The 20,518-nt window shown below is 48.3% G+C and overlaps 1 protein-coding gene across 1 annotated transcript in view; it reads right to left on the bottom strand.

Moving 5' to 3' along the window:
• The window catches only part of LOC147712654 (suppressor of tumorigenicity 7 protein homolog), a 1,198,755-nt gene that overhangs the window by 1,020,151 nt on the left and 158,086 nt on the right, over positions 1 to 20,518 (bottom strand). The window contains exon 5 of the mRNA XM_086923345.1: positions 2,418 to 2,533. Within this exon, the coding sequence (XP_086779471.1) occupies positions 2,418 to 2,533 (116 nt within the window). The remainder of the gene's footprint in view (positions 1 to 2,417; positions 2,534 to 20,518) is intronic.

Here is a 20,518-nt window from a genome sequence, read left to right as displayed (position 1 = left end):
TTTGGGACTCGCTGCAGGGATACTATTTTTGCTCCTACTGCTGCGATATGGCAAGCCAATTCACCAGCGACACCCAGTTCTCCATGGAGACAACTCTACTGGTGATAAAGTGTCATGAGCGCATCGTCCAAATTTTGGGACTACCTCGTCTAAGAGAATTAAATACCACATGGTTTCTGTCATTCAGACCAAATTGGCAAGATTGCATCTTACCTGTTCTACACTACCTGCTATGCGGATGAGAATGTGTGTTAGACACATGTCTCAATGCGTGTTAGACACATGTCTCACACTCCCATCAGTCGTGCCAACGGATGTTGATACTTTGCTTGAACCAGTAACTGCTCATGCACTGTGCTGTCCCCAGCGGCTAATTATCCTGATGACGGCATTCATTGAAATCTCACAGACGCAAATTGCAACTGCTGAGGTACGAGAAACAACAGGCGAACAGGTACCATCTGATTCGAACAATGCTAATGCGACCAATGCGGACGGCGATGCTTCACATCTATGTGCAGTTAATCTTCTAAACGAGGTAATCCAACTTTCACCTACAATGGTAGACGATTTTTTTGTCAACAGACTTAGAAGATTTCATGTTTTCTACAAGCTCTAACAAGGACGTTTGAATTTGGCACACAGTGTTCTGAGAGACTATGAATTTGACCTTCATTTTTTTCGAAACAAGGTACTATCTTTGGGACTATAGGTACAATTCGCTTTGCCCTTATTTAGGCATAGAAATCAAGCCATTATTTAGGCATAGCCCATGCTACCCAAATACAGGCATGGCTACTCCCATCCGTTCATCTACGTCACAACAATTTTTTTGAAAAACCAGACTCCTAAGCCGTTAGGGACTTCCCCTTGCTTGAATATTGATTTCTCCAAGAACTCAGTTATTATGCATGAACATCTATTCCTTAGGGGTTCGTTCATGACGTTCATATGCCCGACTTTACGTCAAAGCTGGCATTCCTAAACACCTTCAAGGTATAAATATACCTTCACTTGCTATGGCAAAGCACGGTGTGGTTCGGCGCAGTTCGACTACCTACTTGCACGACGTAGCTCGCTACAACAAGTGCCGAAGGAAGCCGACGCTCCAGCTGACGCACTGATCAGAAGCTTTCATCCTCTGCCGAGAAATCCAGCTCCAGTGTTTCTGACTCCCCTTGCGGGGTGTTGGGAAATCGAGTCCGTGAAAGAGATACCAACCTCTCTCATTCTAAGGTATGGAGCTGATTAGAACCTATGGAAACCTTTGGCAATTCTTGGCAAAACTAAACCTATGCTAAAGACAACACTTACTTCCTCCCTCGTACTAGACTTAGGTTAGGTACACTGGGGTAGGCGTATTTTAGAAGCAGCTGTTGAGTATTTTAGCCTGTGTGATTTATGTACGTATTTTTATATGTCATAGCACCAGACAATGCTATTACAGTATTATTTTATATTACTGTTTATGCTGTACGCATTATACTTTGCATTTTGTCTAACGATTGTAGCAGTTTACCTCTCTATCATGAGAAAGAAGATTGTTCACTAAACCCCTTTAATTGAAACGCCCGTCTCTCTATTTTTATGCAGCTCTGTAGAATCGAAGCATGCACGATTGACTGAGTAAAATAGTTATCTATTGTTTCCACGACTCTGAAGATACGTTTTTATTCTTGGGGAAACAAAGTTGTCATGTTTATGCGGTTGTCAGAAACTAATCCCTTCTTCTGTATTCGAGTACTTATCTAGTGACCTCTGAGCAAGCTGGCACTCACAATTAAGTTTAGTATACTCAATAGAGACATATTGACCTCAGTCCTATGTCAAATCTATAGTGTATATTATTTCAATGCGCAGAGCCTATTGGAAATATAGGAACTACACTACAGAAGAGTTCACTGACGGCTAGTGGTGCGTGTGCCTGGAGGAAAAGTGCACTGACGACTGAGGTTGTGTGTGCCTGGTGGAACCAGGAGCATTCACAGTGATAGACACAAATGAAACTGACAAAGAGGCGGGGGAGAAGGGAGAGGGAGTGCGAGCAGAGGAGCATGATTCACAGCTAGAAGACAGTTTGTGTGCCTGGTGGAAGCAGAAACATTCACAGTGATAGAAGACACAAATGAAACTGACGAAGAGGAGGGGGAGAAGGGAGGGGGAGTGCGAGCAGAGGAGCATCATTCACAGCTAGAAGACACAAATGAAGCTGACTAGGAGGGAGGGAGGGGGGAAAAGGGAGGAGGGTAGTGCAAGCAGAGGAGCCTGATTACAGCAATAAAAACGCAGATGGCAGCTGTGCACGTGCACAAGCTCGTGAACGCAAGCTGTAGGCCAGCAAAAGATTCTGGTGGCACTTTTAAAAGCCACTTACTAAATGTCTCGAGGCGAGACCTAACAAGAAACACACTGTGTACCTGTATCGGAGGGTCGAATAGAGTCTGTGTCACAGGTGAAAAAGGTCTGATGATCTTGAGCAGATAAATTCATATCGTAATAAGTGAGAGGTTCTTTCCCGGTCACCCATGTGTACCTTGAAAAAAACATATGTATAGTAAATGTTTGAAATATGCACACGCAGTGCCTAAGCATTTTTTAGAATTCAGACAATAAATAAATCTGTTCTGTGCAAAGACACATTAAAGTCTAGACACTAATAAAAATGCATTTTACATAAAAATTAATATTAATTTCTAGAAAATTAAATTAAAGGCAGACCCTCGTTTACCCTGTTTAATAACCTACCCACAGGTTAACTACAATTAATAGGAGAAAATATATTTTGAGCACAAAAAAACTGTGTTTTTAATGTTTCATAAACTATTTTAACAAAAATCATTTCAAGCTCCACAAGGCACTATTAAGAGCAGTTCACATTTAGCATAAGTACAATTCTATGTCAGAATATGCTTTGTCTTTCTCTGCTTTATGAACATCAAAAGCTTATAGCAGCCCAGAAAGACCTATTTATAAGTTCTTTGTATGCAATAAAAAACCAACATGTCAATAAAGAAAACATCAACCCCCATAACACTCAGGGAGATATACAAAAACATAGTACTTTCATAGTGTCCATAGACCATAGTCGGTACATAGTCCTTTTACTCTGTCTGTCCCTCCTTTCTTTGTTGCTTCGCAGCCAGTTCAGTCGTTTTTTCTTGTTCTCTGAGATATTCCATTGATTGTCTGTGGTTTTAACTGTATTTAGCTCCCATGGGACACGTGTTAAACCGTGTTGCCTGGGGGAGGTTTATTTCTCATTCTGAGGTTTGTCTTGTGTTTTTTTCCCTTTGAGGTCCCCGATCCGGCCGCGGGAGCATTCCTTCAAACATCAACCCCCATAACACTCAGGGAGATTTACAAAAACATAGTACTTTCATAGTGTCCATAGACCATAGTCGGTACATAGTGCTTTTACTCTGTCAGTCCCTCCTTTCTTCGTTGCTTCGCAGCCAGTTCAGTCGTTTTTTCTTGTTCTCTGAGATATCCCATTGATTGTCTGTGGTTTTAACTGTATTTAGCTCCCATGGGACACGTGTTAAACCGTGTTGCCTGGGGGCGGTTTATTTCTCATTCTGAGGTTTGTCTTGTGTTTTGTTCCCTTTGAGGTCCCCGATCCGGCCGCAGGAGCATTCCTTGCTCCTTATGCAGCCGGCGTCATTGGGGTTGCGGTGCTTGAGAAGGCTGCTAGGGGACTTGCTCGTCTTGCTGGTTCTGCCTCTCGGTGCATCAGAGGAGGAGCCACGCTGCAGGAGACGTGTAACACAATCCTTGTCCCCCCGGCCTACACGTACGCCCAAACCGGGTCTGTATTTTTCCCAGCATTTAGGGCCAGATGTAGGAAGCCTAATTCCAGTCGGTAACGGCCGAAATTACCGAATTTCGGCCGTTACCGACCGGAATTTCATATGCAGGTGGCTACATTTCAGATCCGGTAATTTACCTAATCGGTATTTAAGAATTCGGTAAATTACCGATTCTTAAAAATACTGCATCGGTAAATTACTGAATCTGAAATGTAGGGGGCACTCAAATGAGTGCTTTTCCCATTTTAGGATTTGTTATTTACCACCAACTATAAGTTGGTGGTAAATAACAAATACCTTTGAAAATGCAAATCTGTGCATTTTCAAAGGTACCATGTGGCAGACATACATGCCCTTAGGGTATGTATGTGTGCCACATGTGCACCCATACACAATTGAGGGGTGCAACAGGGTGTCAAAGTGACACCCTGCCACCCTTCAATGTTTTCCCTCTTTTACCGAATCAGTATTTACCGATTCGCTATTTGCCATTCATTCCTATGGGCCTCCATCGGTAAATACAGATTCGGTAATTACCGAATCTTACCGATTCGGTAATTTTTAACGAAAAATTACATACATCCCATTTACCTATTCTTAAATACAGAATCTGTAAAATTCGGTATTTAAGAATAGGTAAATTGGGATTACCTACATCTGGCCCTTAATCATTTATTGAGGCCCCGGCAGGGGTCCGTATTGCGGGCTGAACCCGCGGTGACGCCTGCGGGCGATTTGAATTTGCACTTTTCTTTATATTATTGACAGCACGCTGTGAGGCAGCGAACCCGGTCAGGGGCACTCCTGAGTGCTTGCATGCGTAGGTATGTGCAAGCCTGATTGAGGGCCTTGGGTCTACCTAAAATATTGCAGTCCTCTGGTCTGCCACTGATATTGTCTGGTTTATTCCTAGATCCCAAGATATTACCGCACTCCGCCTTTAAAGTTGTGTTTTACCCCCCACCTGCAGAGGTTGAGGTTGACCTGTTAAATAATGGAGGCACAAAACACTACATATTAGGAGAAGGATTCCCAGGTGTAAATTCCGTGGGATGACGATTTCTAGAATCCTGTAGACTCCTCCATTTACAGAGTGGTGAATGAAGTGGTGGGGCCTATTGAGCAACGTCTATAAGACAGGAATGTTCAGGAGTGCGGCAAATTAGCGCAGACACAAGCTGTACAGCCCGCAACCTCATTGGATCTCTATAAAGGTTAAGGCCCTCCACCCCCAAAAAGAAGTGTTTTGAAGGGGTGGGCAAGGACGCCTTTGCGCGTCTTAAGACTTCTTTCCTAGCGCAAGGGAATTCCCCCTCCCCGCCCGTCCACCAGCTCCCGAGCCCCAAGGAAACAAGGATCAGGCGTCTCAGGAGCCTGCATCCCCGATCAGCTGCTTGGGCTCCTGGCAACCAGGTATCCAAGTTTGTCGCAGATCGCCTCCGCAAGCCCCTAGAAAAGGAGGCTCAGGGTTGCCTTAGAACAGAGTGCCTGAGGCCTACTCTTAAAGGGAAAGTTGCTTTCACCCCGGAGTTAGACTCCAAGATGGCCACCTTTCTGGCCAAATATATGAAAGACCCTCGCAAGGACATAGATAGGTCCTGGCGCTCATGCACGGATAAGCTTCTTGACGCCATTGGCCACTTGACTACAATTTTGGACATGGCGGAGGAAGCAAAGGTGTCAGAATCCCCTACCTTAGTGGAGTAGTTGTCAAACTGGGCACCATGGGCCATTATCTTTATGGGCAACGCAAATTGTGCCCTGCCAACGGAGCAACGCCGCTCCATGTTGATTAAATTAGACCCCAAGCTAGGAGAGCTGGCCACTTCGGAGGTGGGTGCAGTGGCGCAGGGGGCCTCTTTGGGGACACATTCGTGAAAGAATTGGGAACATTTGTGGCTACTTTTACCTCCTTGGGTAAGGCCCAATCAATGCTTAATTTGAGCAGATGCTTTCAGGTGCTCAGCACCAGCACTTCTTTCACAGGACCGGGACTTCAATTTCTGACCCTGCAGGTGGTGGTCTCAATATTAATTGTTCAAATTCAAAATAAAAAGAATAACATACATTGCAGGGTGGCTGGCTGGTAAATGTTCATAGACAGGCCAGCATACGCCTGTCAAGGCAGGCATGATTGTGAATCACCATGTTAGTGATGATGTCATCACACCGATCACAAATCCAAGAAGTCATCAACAAACTATGGCTTGCATTCTACTACCCTAGTCTGCTGCACTGCCTGAGCCTAAGCCTCCCATTGGATGATTGTAGCTTGGGGCTGGCTTATGACGGAGTTGAGGCAAGGAAGCTGCGAGAGCGCATTAGGAACTTGGGAGTGAGGATTCTTGAGGAAGAATTAATGAAAGTAAGTGTGGACTTTCCACTTGCTGCGTAGCCAGAGTAGCATATCCTTCAGCCCTGCATTGCTGCTATCCTCAACATGCTCGATGCGGCTGTGGCCCAACACAACTTTTGTGCGCCTCGTCGTCACCTGTAAAATCTGTGCGCTGCACCCCAGCATGGTAATTGCTGAGCATGCGTGAGTCCAGTAGGCACCACAGCCATACCTACCAGCATTGGCAGTATTACTGCTGGGGACAATGGCTGTGCTGTTGCAGGCGGGGTCATAGCAAGCTGAGTAGTGGATGCCGATGCCATCGCCATCCCTGGACCTACTAATTACAGGCAGCACAAGCAGTGACATCACCTGCTGTGCTCGAGCAGCCGTCTGTTCCACAATAAACCCATTCATATTGCACTGTTTAATATATGCAAAAAAGCATTTTCATTTGGTGTACATTTTGTTTTTGCACATGGTGTAGGTAAGAAAGTAAAACATGCCATCTTCCACTTCTTTAAGAATGACAACAGGAAAAGCAGAGTTCAAAATAGAAGGGACATGTACAGGCTGATGACTGGGGTCACAGGCAGCCGCAGTTTTATAGATGAGAGAGAGAGCAGGAGTAAAGAGGAGAAAGAAACAACAGGAGAGGAGGGAGATAAGACAGAGCTAAGTAGAAGAAAAGGAGAGCAAATCAGATACAAAGAGAAAGCAGCCATGATGTGAATTAGAGAGCATTAGGAAGAGGGAAGCTAGAATGAAAGGATGTGGGACACAGGAAACAAAGCAGACAAATGATAAAACGCAGACACAGCTAATCACTGCTAGAAGAGTGATAGTAAAGAACCAAGATCGAGGTAGAGAGAGCAGAGCGTGGATAAAAGTGAAGAGGAAAAAGGGCAGGGCTAGAATGAATAGAGGGCAAATCAGAAATACAGGGAATAAGGGAACACACCAGGTGTGAGAAAGATGATACAAAAGGAGGTGGTGATGGACGGAGCATCTGAATCAATCAAAAACACTCACACCCAGTCAAAAGATCTGGGTTTAATCCATCACCGTTCTTTAGCCCACTCTGCCACCCCAGTTCAGACATGGCTATATGCAAATCAGTCTGATCCTGTGCCTCATGGGAACAGTCCAGCCCGAACTGCCAAACCATGTCTTCCCTGGACCGGAAACAAGCTTCCGAGGACCGGTTTCTGGCATTCCAGCCGTCTTCAGCATGGCTTGCTTGAATCCAGTGGCAAAGTGAGCAAGTGACTCACGTCTGAGCATACCCTGCCACACTTATGGTGGCCAAAAGCGGTACAAAAGGGGGTGGTGATGGACAGAGCATCCGAATCAATCAAACACTCACACCCAGTGAAAAGATCTGGGTTTAATCCATCACCGTTCTTTAGCCCACTCTGCCACCCCAGTTCAGACATGGCTATATGCATATCAGTCTGACCCTGTGCCTCATGGGAACAGTCCAGATGATAGAAAACAATTTGAGAGGTGAGAGGATAGACTCTTAGAGCAAAGACCTAGGGGAAAGACAACAGATCAAGGTTAGAAGATAGAGACTGAGGCAGTGAGAGTGTTGAAAAAGGAGCTCACCGGAGGAAGAAGTGAGCTGTGGCCTCCATGGCAATATTTTCAGCACCTGCACTTCTTTTTTTTTTTTACAAATTAAGCACTGGGCCCATTCCAATATTAAAAGGGTCTTCAACCCCCGGTTTTTCGATGGGGCCGGCAGGGACCGCTTGGTCGGCCGTGGTGTCCAACATAATCCCCCCAGGGAACAAGGGTCCGGTCACGGATAGTACAATTCCAATGTAAATTATAATAACTTCTACCCAACAAGAGGCCAGCACTTCAGGGGCCGTGGAGGATTCAAGAACAACGCCGGAGGTGACATTCCAGTGGTGAGTGCTTTACCAGTGGACCAGGTCCGTATCGGGGTCGTTTAGCGGCTTTCCGGGAACCCTGGGCAGCCATTACGTCAGATGCATGGGTCTTACTGACCGTTCAAGGGTTTCATATTGATTCTTTCGCCCACCATTGGCAAGAGAGTCACCCTCGTCCCATTTGTTTCACATGTTGCGATGCTCATCTGATCAACAAGGAAATCTCCACACTGCTCCGCAATGGGGCCATCTGTCATTCAGTTCTGCATCCCGACGGGTTTCTCAGCGACATATTCTTAGGTCTGTAAATGGTAAAGCAAAGATGATCACTCTTTGACTAAAAGTCTTCTTGGTGACCTTTTCCAGGGCGGAGTCGGTAGAGTGTTTTAAGATGGCTGTTCCTTGCTGTGCTGTTCAATTGTTCAAGTCCGAGTATCCCATGTGCCACGGTTCCAGACTTTTGTCTTCACATTCCCCAGGCTGTCCCAATGCCTTGAATCCAAGGGTTGAGGGGGTCAGAGGAAAAGGGTGACCGACTATCTGTGGAGAATCTACCAGTTTCCCCTGTTAACGCCTATAAGTATCTCAAAAGAAGCGCCACACCCCTTAATGAAAAAAACCTATTAGCCACCATTTTGAAAACCAAAAGGACACAATCAACAACCGCCTCCTAGAAAAGAGATGGCAAAGAAGAACAACCTCCTAAATTTCAGTCATATTTTGTATTTATTTCTACGCCTTTCTCTCCATTTAATTGATCATTCTTTGTTATACTTTAACTCCGTTTTTCTCCAATCCTCTTCCTTTACCCTCCCCCCACCTTTCCTCTTTTGTCCCTTATTATCCCCTAGTCCCACCCTTTCTTTTCTTCGGTCTCCCCCGCTCCACCTATTTGAGCCTGGGGCCAGGGTGACAAGCAGAGATGGGAAGTTAATTAAGGGTATCTTCCTGTGGCTTCTTCACCATATGAATCATTAACCATAACCCCTTTTTCTCCCTCTCTCCTCTACCTCCTTGAAACCCTGTCCACGCAATCATGGTTGACCAACTTTAATGCTTTAACCGTTCTGCAATGTGTTGCTCTTCCACTGTTCATGGGCAGACTTGATACCATCATCCGTGGCAGTTTAACAGCGTCTCCAATTGGTTGCTCCTCTGTTGGTGCAGTGCACATTCTATGCATTTCTGTGTGGGGTTAATAATGGGTGGCTTTTCTTTTGCTCCTCTGTCGCTCACAGGCTTGAATAACCTGTACTGTTTTAACAGTGCCTCAAATAGGTTGTGATATTGTTGCTCTTGAGTATTCCATATCCTCTTTGATGACTAACAAATCCTCAATGGGCTGTGCCTCCGTCGCTCCAGTGACTCCAGTGGCTTGTTTTTCGGTTGCACCACTCTTGCTCATGAGTAGAATTCATATAATACTCATTTGTGGATTAAATAGTGCCTCCAAACGTTTGATCCTCAGTTACTCCTTTGTTGCAGACTCCTTATAATCAATGTTCCTATGTAACAAAATATATCCTCACAAATAATGTTATGAAGAACTGTCACAAATTACAAGCCAACTAGATTACACACAGCATGACAGCTAGTATAGGTAAGCATGACAGTATTACTACTGCAGCAAAGTAGACCATTAACTTGAATACATGAAATTAACACTCAAATAAGGGACTGGCACAAAATGGTCACAAAATGTGCATGAGAATATTTCCTGCATATTGCATGACACCAAAGGAAACATGATTAACTATAACCATTATGTGTGACTAAATCAATAGTAGGGTGCTGCACATTTAAAAGGTATTTCGGCAATCCATCAGGGGTGGTAACCATTGAATAAATACCAATACTTTCAAAACCGGAGTACATTACATGGACATAAAGAAATGTGGCAATATACACTAGAATGAGAATTTGCCTAGCCTTGGTGCTGGTAAGTTCCAATTCTATTAAGGACTCGGAGGCGAGGATTATGCCTTACTTTCTTCACTTTATTTCTCACAGCAGCAAGAAAACATGTAAGTTCAAGTTCAAGAAGTCTTTATTCGATTAATTCATCATAAAAGACATAAATGCAAAATAACACAATGACATATATAAAAACAGTATTAAATCGTTGGCATCGAATAGCTTCTTGCAAAAGTATACAAAATTTAAAAAAATACAAATACTGGTTACCACAGTAGTACAGGATAAAACAATCTCAGCTAATTTAGATTAATAACCCTACTTCTAATAATCCAGGCCCAGCCTAGGAACTTTGCTACCCCCACCACAATGATCGGATCCAAATTAGTTTTTAACAGTCTCAGGGCCTCAGCAGACGAGCGTGTACCTAGTTGGCTACAGACAGGTTTTAGCCACTTAGATCTGGGGGCTGAGTATTGGGGACACACAAACAACATGTGAGATAGACTTTCCCCTAACCCTTGACATTTTGCACAAAACCCCTGACTAGCTTTTCCCCACTTGGTGGTAAAGTCCCCAATAGGGAGTGTGCCACATCTGAATTGGAAAAAGAGTTTCCGATCCAGGGGTTTGGTAATGATCTCCCAGTAGTTTTCTAACCTGGGAAGATCTTTGTGCACCAAAAATAAACCTGAGAGACTACTTGGGCTTGATTTTATAAAGGTATTGTGCATCACCCAGGCCCAATAGCACTCTTTGAGCTCATTTTTAGATGGAAAAGAGGCTGTCTCAGGCGACAACCACAGCTCAGAGAGGCCCAAAGATAGGAGAGTAGCCTTAAGATCTCTAAACCATCCTATTTTTAGTGCTCCCGGAGAGTTTTTTAACTCAAGACAGGCTTCAGCATAGTGGTGTAGGTCAGGGGTTGTCCACAGACGCCTCCAGAAGGAAATCGGTCGAAATCGTGCACAATCGACCACCGAGTGACACCCAAGATCGTAGAGTAGGGGAATTAAAGGTGTCGATTGTGGCAGACCAATTGCCATCCTTAGAAATTTGTTTTGAGAATGTTTCAAGGAGTCCAGGTTGCTACCTCCCCATAACTCAGCACCATATAGCACTGCTGACAAAACCTTCCCACCATAGATCTTCAACAGCGGGGACATGGGTTTAGTAAAAGAGCTTTTATGTTCTTTAATCAGAGCTCCCCCCAACTGTTGATGTTTCAGGGTCAGGAGCTCGATCTGGTGGGACCAGTTGAGTGTGTCGCTAAATGAAACACCCAAATAAGTAAAGTACTTGGTCTGCTCTAGGGGGGTATTCCCCATTAGTACCCTAGCCTTGACCTGCTTGTGACCCCTCATGACCATAAATTTGGTCTTTGCAACGTTCACCTCTAGCTCATGCTCGCTGCAGAAACTCTCAAACCTCGACAGAGCAAGCTGTAATCCCTGCCTGGTTCTTGAAATCAAGAGAGTGTCATCAGCGAACATGAGCAGAGGGATCTTCATGCCAGCCAAACTTGGCGCATCTGTGGGGCAGCCCTCAAAATACTTGGTGACTCTGTTTATATATAGGGAGAACAGAGTTGGAGCCAAAACACATCCCTGTCTGACCCCTTTCAGCACAGGAAACTTTTTGGTCACCTCACCAGGTTTTCCCCACCGTACAAAGGCATAAGTCTCTGCATGAAGGTTGACAATGATGCGAACTAAAGAGGATGGCATACCCATTTCCAAAAGGCTGTTCCAAAGCCCAACCCTTGGTACAAGATCGAACGCAGACCTAAGGTCTACGAAGGCCGCATAAAGGTTACCTTTGCCAAGAGTGACCGTCTTCCAATGTAAGAGCATAAACCGAAAGGCCTGATCCAGGGTACTAACATGTGGTCTAAACCCTGCTTGGAGAGGAGTAAGTATATTAAATTCCTCAATCCAGGCCTGAACCCGGGATAGGACAAGACGTGACACTATCTTTTGAACCGCGTCAATAAGGCTGATCGGCCGGTAATTAGAAGGAACCGACCGATCACCCTTCTTGAAGATGGGCAAAATCTCCGCACCCGCCCATGAGACAGGCACCTTTGCTCCACTGGCCAGCGTATTTGCCAGGAACAGTAGGTAGGGCACCCATAGGTCTTGGTCCTGATGGAACATATCCGCAGGGATACAATCCGGGCCGGGAGCTTTGCCCCTAGGAATGGAGTTCAAAACGTTTTCAACCTCTTTGGCTGAAAACACAAGGGTGTCAAAGGACAGCGGCCAACCAATAGGAGTTTCCCATTCACTAAGGCACCTGAACTGATCCTCGAAATGGGACACCCATTTTTCTTGGTCGACAAAAGCAGGGCTCGGACGATCATCCATGGACTTACCCCATTTGAGGAGGTGCCAGAAATGCGTGAGATTCCTAGAACCGCAAGCCTCAACTAGGAGGGCCCAGCGTTCTTGATCCCAGGTGGCTTTGGCCCGCCTCTTGGCTATATTGTAGGCCTTCCTGGAGGATTTAATAAGAGCTGTGTTTCTAGATTTTAGAGCTTTGAACAGGTTTTGATGAGATGTACCACACTCATCATTGAACCAGTTCGCTGGCTTCCTCGGTTTCCCAATGCCCTTTTTAGCAACTATTTTAATGAATAGGGACTTAAGAGATGTGAACAGGCTGGCATGAATATCTGAGATTTTAATAGATATATGGTTTGAGTCATCACATTGCTCAATTAATTTTAGGGAATCTAAGACCAAAGATCTTATTTTGGTGCGAGCATCCAAATCAACAGCAACCTTTGGCCACCGGACCCTCCTCAAGTCATTAGTTAATACCATGGCCTCTTGAACAGCATTAGCTAGATGCACAGGGGGCTTGGAAAAACTAAAATCCTTGAGTTCCGCAAGGAGGGGTTCGTGGTCACTTTCAGGCCGAGGGCTGATTTCCATATCCAAAACTAAGGGCCACAGAGTTACATCAACTAAGATATAGTCAATGCGACTACTAAATCTTCCATTAAAGAATGTTGGGTTGCCCGATCTGTCCGATCTGGTACGGCCGTTTAGGGCACGCAGTCCCCAATTCAGGCATAGGCCTTTAATGAAAGTGGCACTTTGAGACCATTTAGTGATCGGAGGTAGCTCCAATTGTGGAATACCCCAGGTCGAGTCCTCGTCCACCGATAACATCCCATCATCCACACTTAGTGGTTCAAAACAGGTGTTGAAATCACCCGTAACCACCATATGACCCTTTTGATGTGCTGAACCAAGGAATTCATCTAAAAGTAGTAGGGTAGATGAAACACGACCACCCTGAGTTCCTCTTGCATACACATTAAACAACAATATAACCAGTCCACTATTAAGCTTCAGGCTAACAATGAGAATATCAGGACAGTCTATGTGGATTTCTTTAGCAGAGACTCCTGCTAATTGGCGCACCCAAACAGTAAGACCCCCCATAGCCCTGCCTCTTTGCCCTCTAACTGCAGGTTTGTTAAAGCTCAGATAACCTGGGAAGTATACTGGATGAGTTGACCAAGTCTCCTGGAAGGACCAGACATCACCTTGACTGATGAAGTCTGCCCAATCAGGAATACATATACAGGAATCTATACCCGCAACATTCCAGCAACCCAATAAGGTACCCTTGGGACGGGCTTGTACACCCGGAGCTGTAACAGCTGCGGGGGAGGATCTGCAGGGATGTTGAGAACCAACCATGACAGCGACAACCTCCGCAGGAACCCCATCATTAGACGTCCTACAAACCCCATCCCGCAATGCCTGTGCTGGGAGTGGGCCTGTAGCAGAAACCACACAGGAGGGCAGAATTTCCTGAGACGGGGGGGTGGTAGCCCGCCCAGTTGATAGAGCATGGACACCTTCATCACAACCAACAACAGGAACTTTAACACATACAGTCTTACATGGGGGGGAACATGAAAACAATCCTACCGGAGATATAAACTGGGCGTCTGTTCTGTACCCCCTAGTTTGTCAATCGTTCGTCGACAGCCCAGAGAGAGGCTCATAAAAGTTTCTTAGCGGAATATTCCACAAATCCTTGGGATGGGGGGGCCTGTTGGGATTAAAAAGAGCTGGAAATAGGCTGGAAGGCTGCAGAGCCTGTCTAAAAGCAGGTGTGGGGGGGAACAAGGAATGCGGAGGATTATTGATAAAAGGCAATCCCATTGGTACAGCAGGGCCTGACGGCTGAATATATGGCTTAGCCCAGCCCGGTGTTTGGGGAGGGCAGTTGTAAGTGGATTCAATGTAAGAGCGATACAAAGCTTCAGGGTTGAAGTGGGGAACATGAAAACTTGACGTAAAGTTGGACCATTTAGGTAGATTTTTGGCTTTGCTACCTCCACCTAGTTGACTTTTGTGTGGATTAGTCAGGGTTTCAGGGTAAAAATATCCTAGGTTCTTTGTGGAAATCCCACCCTCGTTGTTCCCCACATACCAGTCGGAGAGGTGGGATACAACCCTGTGGTCTCTAAAGTTAATGATAATAATATCCCCTTCAATATCCTTAGGACGCACCCCAACCCACTTACATCTTCTAACCAATACAATATTCCCCTTAAGGTTCGGAGGGAGGGGTCTATTTGTTTTTAACCAGAAGATGACTTTGTTTTTTAGACTATCGTCATTTTCCCTGTCCCCTTCCTGTAAAGGTGGCACACCTGCCATAACAATAACAAAGTTTAAGGAATCAGGCGGCAGGTCAACAAACCTTTTCGAGGGTAGAGATTTCTTCTGTTTACTATTTGTGTCGGCAGGTTTGCCCATCCCATTCTTTTTTGCTGATACTACCCTCTTAGGTAATGGTTTGGTAGTTGCAACACTGGGGGTAGCTGCCACAGAAGGTTGAGATGATGTAGAATTTGCAACCACTAACGTAGCTTTGCTAGATATGGAGACAGTTTTGGAAGAGTTAGAGGTAAGTGTTTTGGTGGAAGTGGACGAAGACAGACCAGTGGCTTTGGTTGGTACACCTGCAGTATGAGATAAGCTAGCAGGGATACTGGGGGGGTTATTGATCTTAACCATGCCTGAGGAATGAGACGATTCAAAGGACGCCACAAGGCGGTCCAATTTTTCCCCCATAACCCTTACACGTTCCAACAGGGGAAGCATGTATGATTTAATGAGTTTCCCCAAGATGTCTACAATCACTTCATCCACCCCTGTGGGCACTGACGCGGAAGGTATTACGACAGGGGCTGTAGGCACATCGGTGATGATGGGGTGGGACTCTGCTGTGGGGGGAGGGTTAGTAGTAGGTTTCGATGGAGGCAGGATATGATGACTACGTCCTTTCCTTTTAACCCCCCCTTTACGCCTCTTCTTCCTTGGAGGGGAGTTAACCACCCCTGAAACTAAGATGGGCGATCGACCTGGTGATAGGCCGTTCGTCTCCGGCACCGTCTCACCTGAAATTAGATTACCCAGAGTCAAGGTGGACCGCATAGAGGAAGGATCTACATTCGTACTATGTGACTCAGGGATATTTAAGTCTATTACGCTCGAGTGGTTTATAGGGGGACAGATCAACTGGCCTCCACTGATAACGCCACTACACGGCGGAGAAATATCGGGGAACCTAAATATGCTGGGGGTAAGATTAAGATCAGTCATGTCAGCGTCAATAACGCTCAGACCATGGGCTGGGAGATCCTTGGTGGAATTAAGGACAGGCAGTGGGATACTCTTAAGCTGCTCGATTGAGCGTCTACGCTCAGCTCTCCTTTCCGCCAATATCAGGTCCATATCGACCTCCTTGACGGGTTTCTTGAAGAATTTATCAAGGGGACCCAAGACAGAGACACTAACACCTGGAGGGGCAGAATGGCTCATGGTAACAGTGGAATAACAGAATTAGGGGGTTAAAAACAACACAAATACAGTGATGACAATCCCAGAAAACAAAATCACTGACACTGCTTACTAGATGTAAAATAGAAATGTCCTGGCCCAGCCCGGCCTCTTCCGGTCCCGGACGGCCACAGACGGTCCCGCCCTTGTCCCGGGCTTCTCCCGGCGCACACCCGCGCGCTCACGCGCAGCGGGGATGACACTCCTATTTTATTGCTTGCTGATTGGACTCTGGGGGCGGAGCCGGCAGGGAGAGCAGCCCAGATCACCACGGGCGCGCGGGGGCTCCTGGAGCTTGGAGTCCCCCGCTGTGGCTCGCAGCCCTGCCGGACAGAAAGCTTGCACACCTGGAAGCCTTACAGGCTGCTCCTTGCCGCGAAGCGGGACCCGCGAAGCGGGTCCGGCGAGAGGCAGCGGCGGGAGCAGACAACAGGCTGTGCAGGCAGCAACGACCGCCCTCAGCTCCCTCCTGGAAAACGGAGCAACAGGTCCGCAGTTTCAGTTCAAGGAATCAAGGAATCCGCTGGGTCTCAGAAGGGACGCCGCTATATCCGTCCTAAAGGAGGCGGGGCCGGCAGGGAGAGCAGCCCAGATCACCACGGGCGCGCGGGGGCTCCTGGAGCTTGGAGTCCCCCGCTGTGGCTCGCAGCCCTGCCGGACAGAAAGCTTGCACACCTGGAAGCCTTACAGGCTGCTCCTTGCAGCGAAGCGGGACCCGCGAAGCGGGTCCGGCGAGAGGCAGCGGCGGGAGCAGACAACAGGCTGTGCAGGCAGCAACGACCGCCCTCAGCTCCCTCCTGGAAAACGGAGCAACAGGTCCGCAGTTTCAGTTCAAGGAATCAAGGAATCCGCTGGGTCTCAGAAGGGACGCCGCTATATCCGTCCTAAAGGAGGCGGGGCCGGCAGGGAGAGCAGCCCAGATCACCACGGGCGCGCGGGGGCTCCTGGAGCTTGGAGTCCCCCGCTGTGGCTCGCAGCCCTGCCGGACAGAAAGCTTGCACACCTGGAAGCCTTACAGGCTGCTCCTTGCCGCGAAGCGGGACCCGCGAAGCGGGTCCGGCGAGAGGCAGCGGCGGGAGCAGACAACAGGCTGTGCAGGCAGCAACGACCGCCCTCAGCTCCCTCCTGGAAAACGGAGCAACAGGTCCGCAGTTTCAGTTCAAGGAATCAAGGAATCATGTAAAAAACTACTTTTCCCATGAACATCAGGGAAAAAACAGGAAACTGAACAGTAAGTCCTTTCTCAGTCTCTATGCACCGGCAGCAACCATCATGCCTTGCAATCACTTCCTCTTCCTCTTTCTTCGCGCGAAGCACTCTGTCCGTCAACTTCACGCATCCTGTTTCGGTCCATCAGTCCCTGGAAGAAAATATCAGAGTCAGGACTCAATTTCACGGAACATTAGGTACATAATACGATTCAGGTAGGAACAGTACCATTAATAATTGCATGAAAACCACGTAAATAGATTACTTACGGTCCATACGGGGAGGGTTCACTTCCAGGAAGTCCCAGGGGGGGATAATCCTCGCCTCCGAGTCCTTAATAGAATTGGAACTTACCAGCACCAAGGCTAGGCAAATTCTCATTCTATGGCAGGACCGGAGGCTTCGGATTATGCCAGTTCAAAGCTTATCGACCACAAGCCGAGCCACTTCTATTACTGGCTTAAAATAAAACCTCTTGAAGGTGGAGTCCGAGGACCAGTCCGCGGCCCTCATTAGGTCCTCCAACCGAGCCCCCAGCGCAAAGGCTTTCGAGGCCATGGCTCCCCTAGCTGAATGAGCGCCAAACTGTTTTGTGTCGATCCCCGCCTCCTGCATCACCTAACGCACCCATCTGGCGATGGTCGGGGAAGAAACAGCCTTGTACGGTTTCCGTAGGGCAGTCAGTAATTGTCGCTCACCCGGAGGGCGAGTATCCTCAGTCATATCCTCATATGCACGGAGGCACTGCACAACACACAGCTTTGGGGAATCCGGGAAGGCCGGATACGAAATAACCCTCGTAAGGGTCTTGGTCCTCCTGCTGACCGTAAAGGACACCCCTTCAGGGGAGAAAGTCCGCGCTGAAACATCAAGAGCCCGCACGTCAGAGACTCTTCTGCAGGAAATCAGGCATAATAGCATTGCCAGTTTAGCAGAAAGCTCTTTGCGGGACAAAAACCTATTCGGTTGCCAGGATAGAAACAAATTCAAAACCCTGTTGACGTCCCAGAGGACTGAATACCTCGGTTCGGGGGGCAACGAGAGGCGAACCCCTCTCAACAATCAACAAACCAGAGGGTGCTCCCCAATCGGGGAACCCTGAACCAGGTCATGCCCCGGCGAAATGGCCGAGCGGAAGGTATTGAGGGACCTATAGGCCAAGCCCTCATCCACCAAGTCGGCTAGGAAATTAAGGACATAGACTACATCCGCCCCCACGGGATCGAGACCCCGTCGCACACACCAGCGACGCCACCTGTGCTATGCGGACCGGTATCTCTTGGTGGTGCTGTCCGCCCATGCCTTTGAGAGCAGATCCTCTGCCTTTCCCGAAAGGCCTGGGAGAGACCAGCGACGCCGGAGATCCGCCATGCCATCAGCCTCAGAGAACCCTCCTGAACCAACCTGTGGGGATTCCCGTCCGGGTTCAGGAGAATGCGAGGAGAGTGGGGGAGTAGGATTGGAAAATCCCAAGAAAGTTCCAGAAGAACCGGAAACCAGACTTGAGACCTCCAACAAGGCATGATCATCACCACCTGCGCTGACTGACGGCGCAACAACGCCGACACCCTCGTGATCATGGAGAACGGGGGAAACGCATAACCCTGTTCGCTCGACCAGTCCTGGAGGAACGCATCCGTCGCCTCCGCCGACGGGTCTGGGCGCCAGCTGAAATATCTCGGCAGTTGATGATCCAGCCGCGAGGCGAACAGATCCACCGAGAACGGGCCCCACCGGGCCATCAGTTGGGAAAATACCTCCGGGTCCAGCTTCCAAACGCTGGCATCCAGGAGATGGCGGGAGTGCCAATCTGCCACCTCGTTCTGGCGGCCCAGCAAATACTCCGCCGTGACCGAGACCTGATGGTCCAGGCAGAAGTGCCAGAAGTCCCGCGCTAGATCCGCTAGCATCTTGGATCTGGTGCCACCCAGATGGTTGATATATCGGACTGCAGACACGTTGTCCATCCGTAGAAGAACACACGACTGCACCCGCTCCTTGGTCCAGCACTGGACCGCAAAGGAGCCTGCCAGCAATTCTAAGCAATTGATGTGTAAAGACTGCTCGTGGGGAGACCAGGCTCCGCCGGTGGAGAACTCTCCGCAACGGGCCCCCCAACCTGCTCGACTGGCGTCCGACTCTATTACAATGTCGGGAGCCGACCCAAATATGGCACGACCATTCCAAGCCTCCATGTGCGTTAGCCACCAGCGCATTTCGTCCCTCACCTCCGCCGATAGCGGGATCAGCTGCGAGTACGTGAGGCCCTGCCTGAGGTGATGCGCCTTCAGCCGTTGCATCGCCCGGTAATGGAGCGGCCCCGGAAAGATGGCCTGAATCGAAGCTGACAACAGGCCCACAATCCGTGCTAGATGCCGCAACAAGACCATTGATTTCGCCAGAGTCTGGCGCAACTCATGGCGAATCTTGCACATTTTCCGTGCGGGGAGACTCAAGGTAGCCGAAACGGAGTCTATGCTGAAACCAAGGAAGGTTGCGCACTGAGCTGGGACCAGGAGGGATTTCTTCTCGTTTATCACAAACCCTAGACCCTGCAACAGGTCCACTGCAAACTGCAATTGGGCCCGCAAGCGCTTCAGACACTGGTCCATGAAAAGCATATCGTCTAGAAACACTATCAATCTGACACCGCGAGCCCGTAAGGCTTCTATCGCGGGGTGGAGTACCTTTGTGAAACACCACGGCGCGGAAGAGAGCCCGAAGGGCAGCGTGGTGAACTCGTACACCTGACCGTCCCACTTGAATTGGAGGAAACGGCGGTGAGGGGGGAAAATCGGGACCGCCAGGTAGGCGTCCTTCAAATCGAGACGGACCATCCAATCGTTCGGCCTCAGCACGTCCCGCAGGAGGTGGATTCCCTCCATCCTGAAATGGCGGTAAACTAGCCACTCGTTGAACTCTTTGAGATTGATAACCGGACGGCAGCCTCCATCTACTTTGTCGACCAAGAAGAGATTGCAGAGGAAGCCGTCCGGGTGTTCGCATGCGCGGCAAATCGCCCCTTTGTGAAGGAGGGCGGAAACCTCGTCTCGCACCAAAGCCGCATCGCGCTGCGAAAAGGTAATGGGACGCGGACGCTGGGGACGGCCATGGAATTCCAGCTGAAAGCCCTGAACCGTCTGTAGTACCCAGGCGTCTTTGGTGAGGGAAAGCCATGCAGGTAAGAACTGCGCCAGGCGGCCTCCCACCCGTAAAGTCGCAGAAGGCAGAACACTCACCTCGTCCACCTTGCTGTTGGCCACGATAGACACCACGTCATCTGAACTTCTGACCCCTGGTGGGGTAAAAGTTATTGAACTTGAAGCCATGGTCCTGTCCATGTCCACGTCCGGAGCCTTGGCCTCTGTCGGAGGGAGCACCCCGGCCGAACGAGCGGCCCCTGCCTCGTCCGGCCCCTTCGAAAACCCGAGGGGCAAACACCTTTTTTATGTTGGACTGGGCCCTGTCCAAAGACGTAAACGTCGC

This window comes from Lissotriton vulgaris, chromosome 5, assembly GCF_964263255.1.
Source record: "Lissotriton vulgaris chromosome 5, aLisVul1.2, whole genome shotgun sequence".
In the NCBI taxonomy this organism is placed as follows: domain Eukaryota; kingdom Metazoa; phylum Chordata; class Amphibia; order Caudata; family Salamandridae; genus Lissotriton; species Lissotriton vulgaris.
This window is presented reverse-complemented; position numbering and strand designations above follow the sequence as displayed.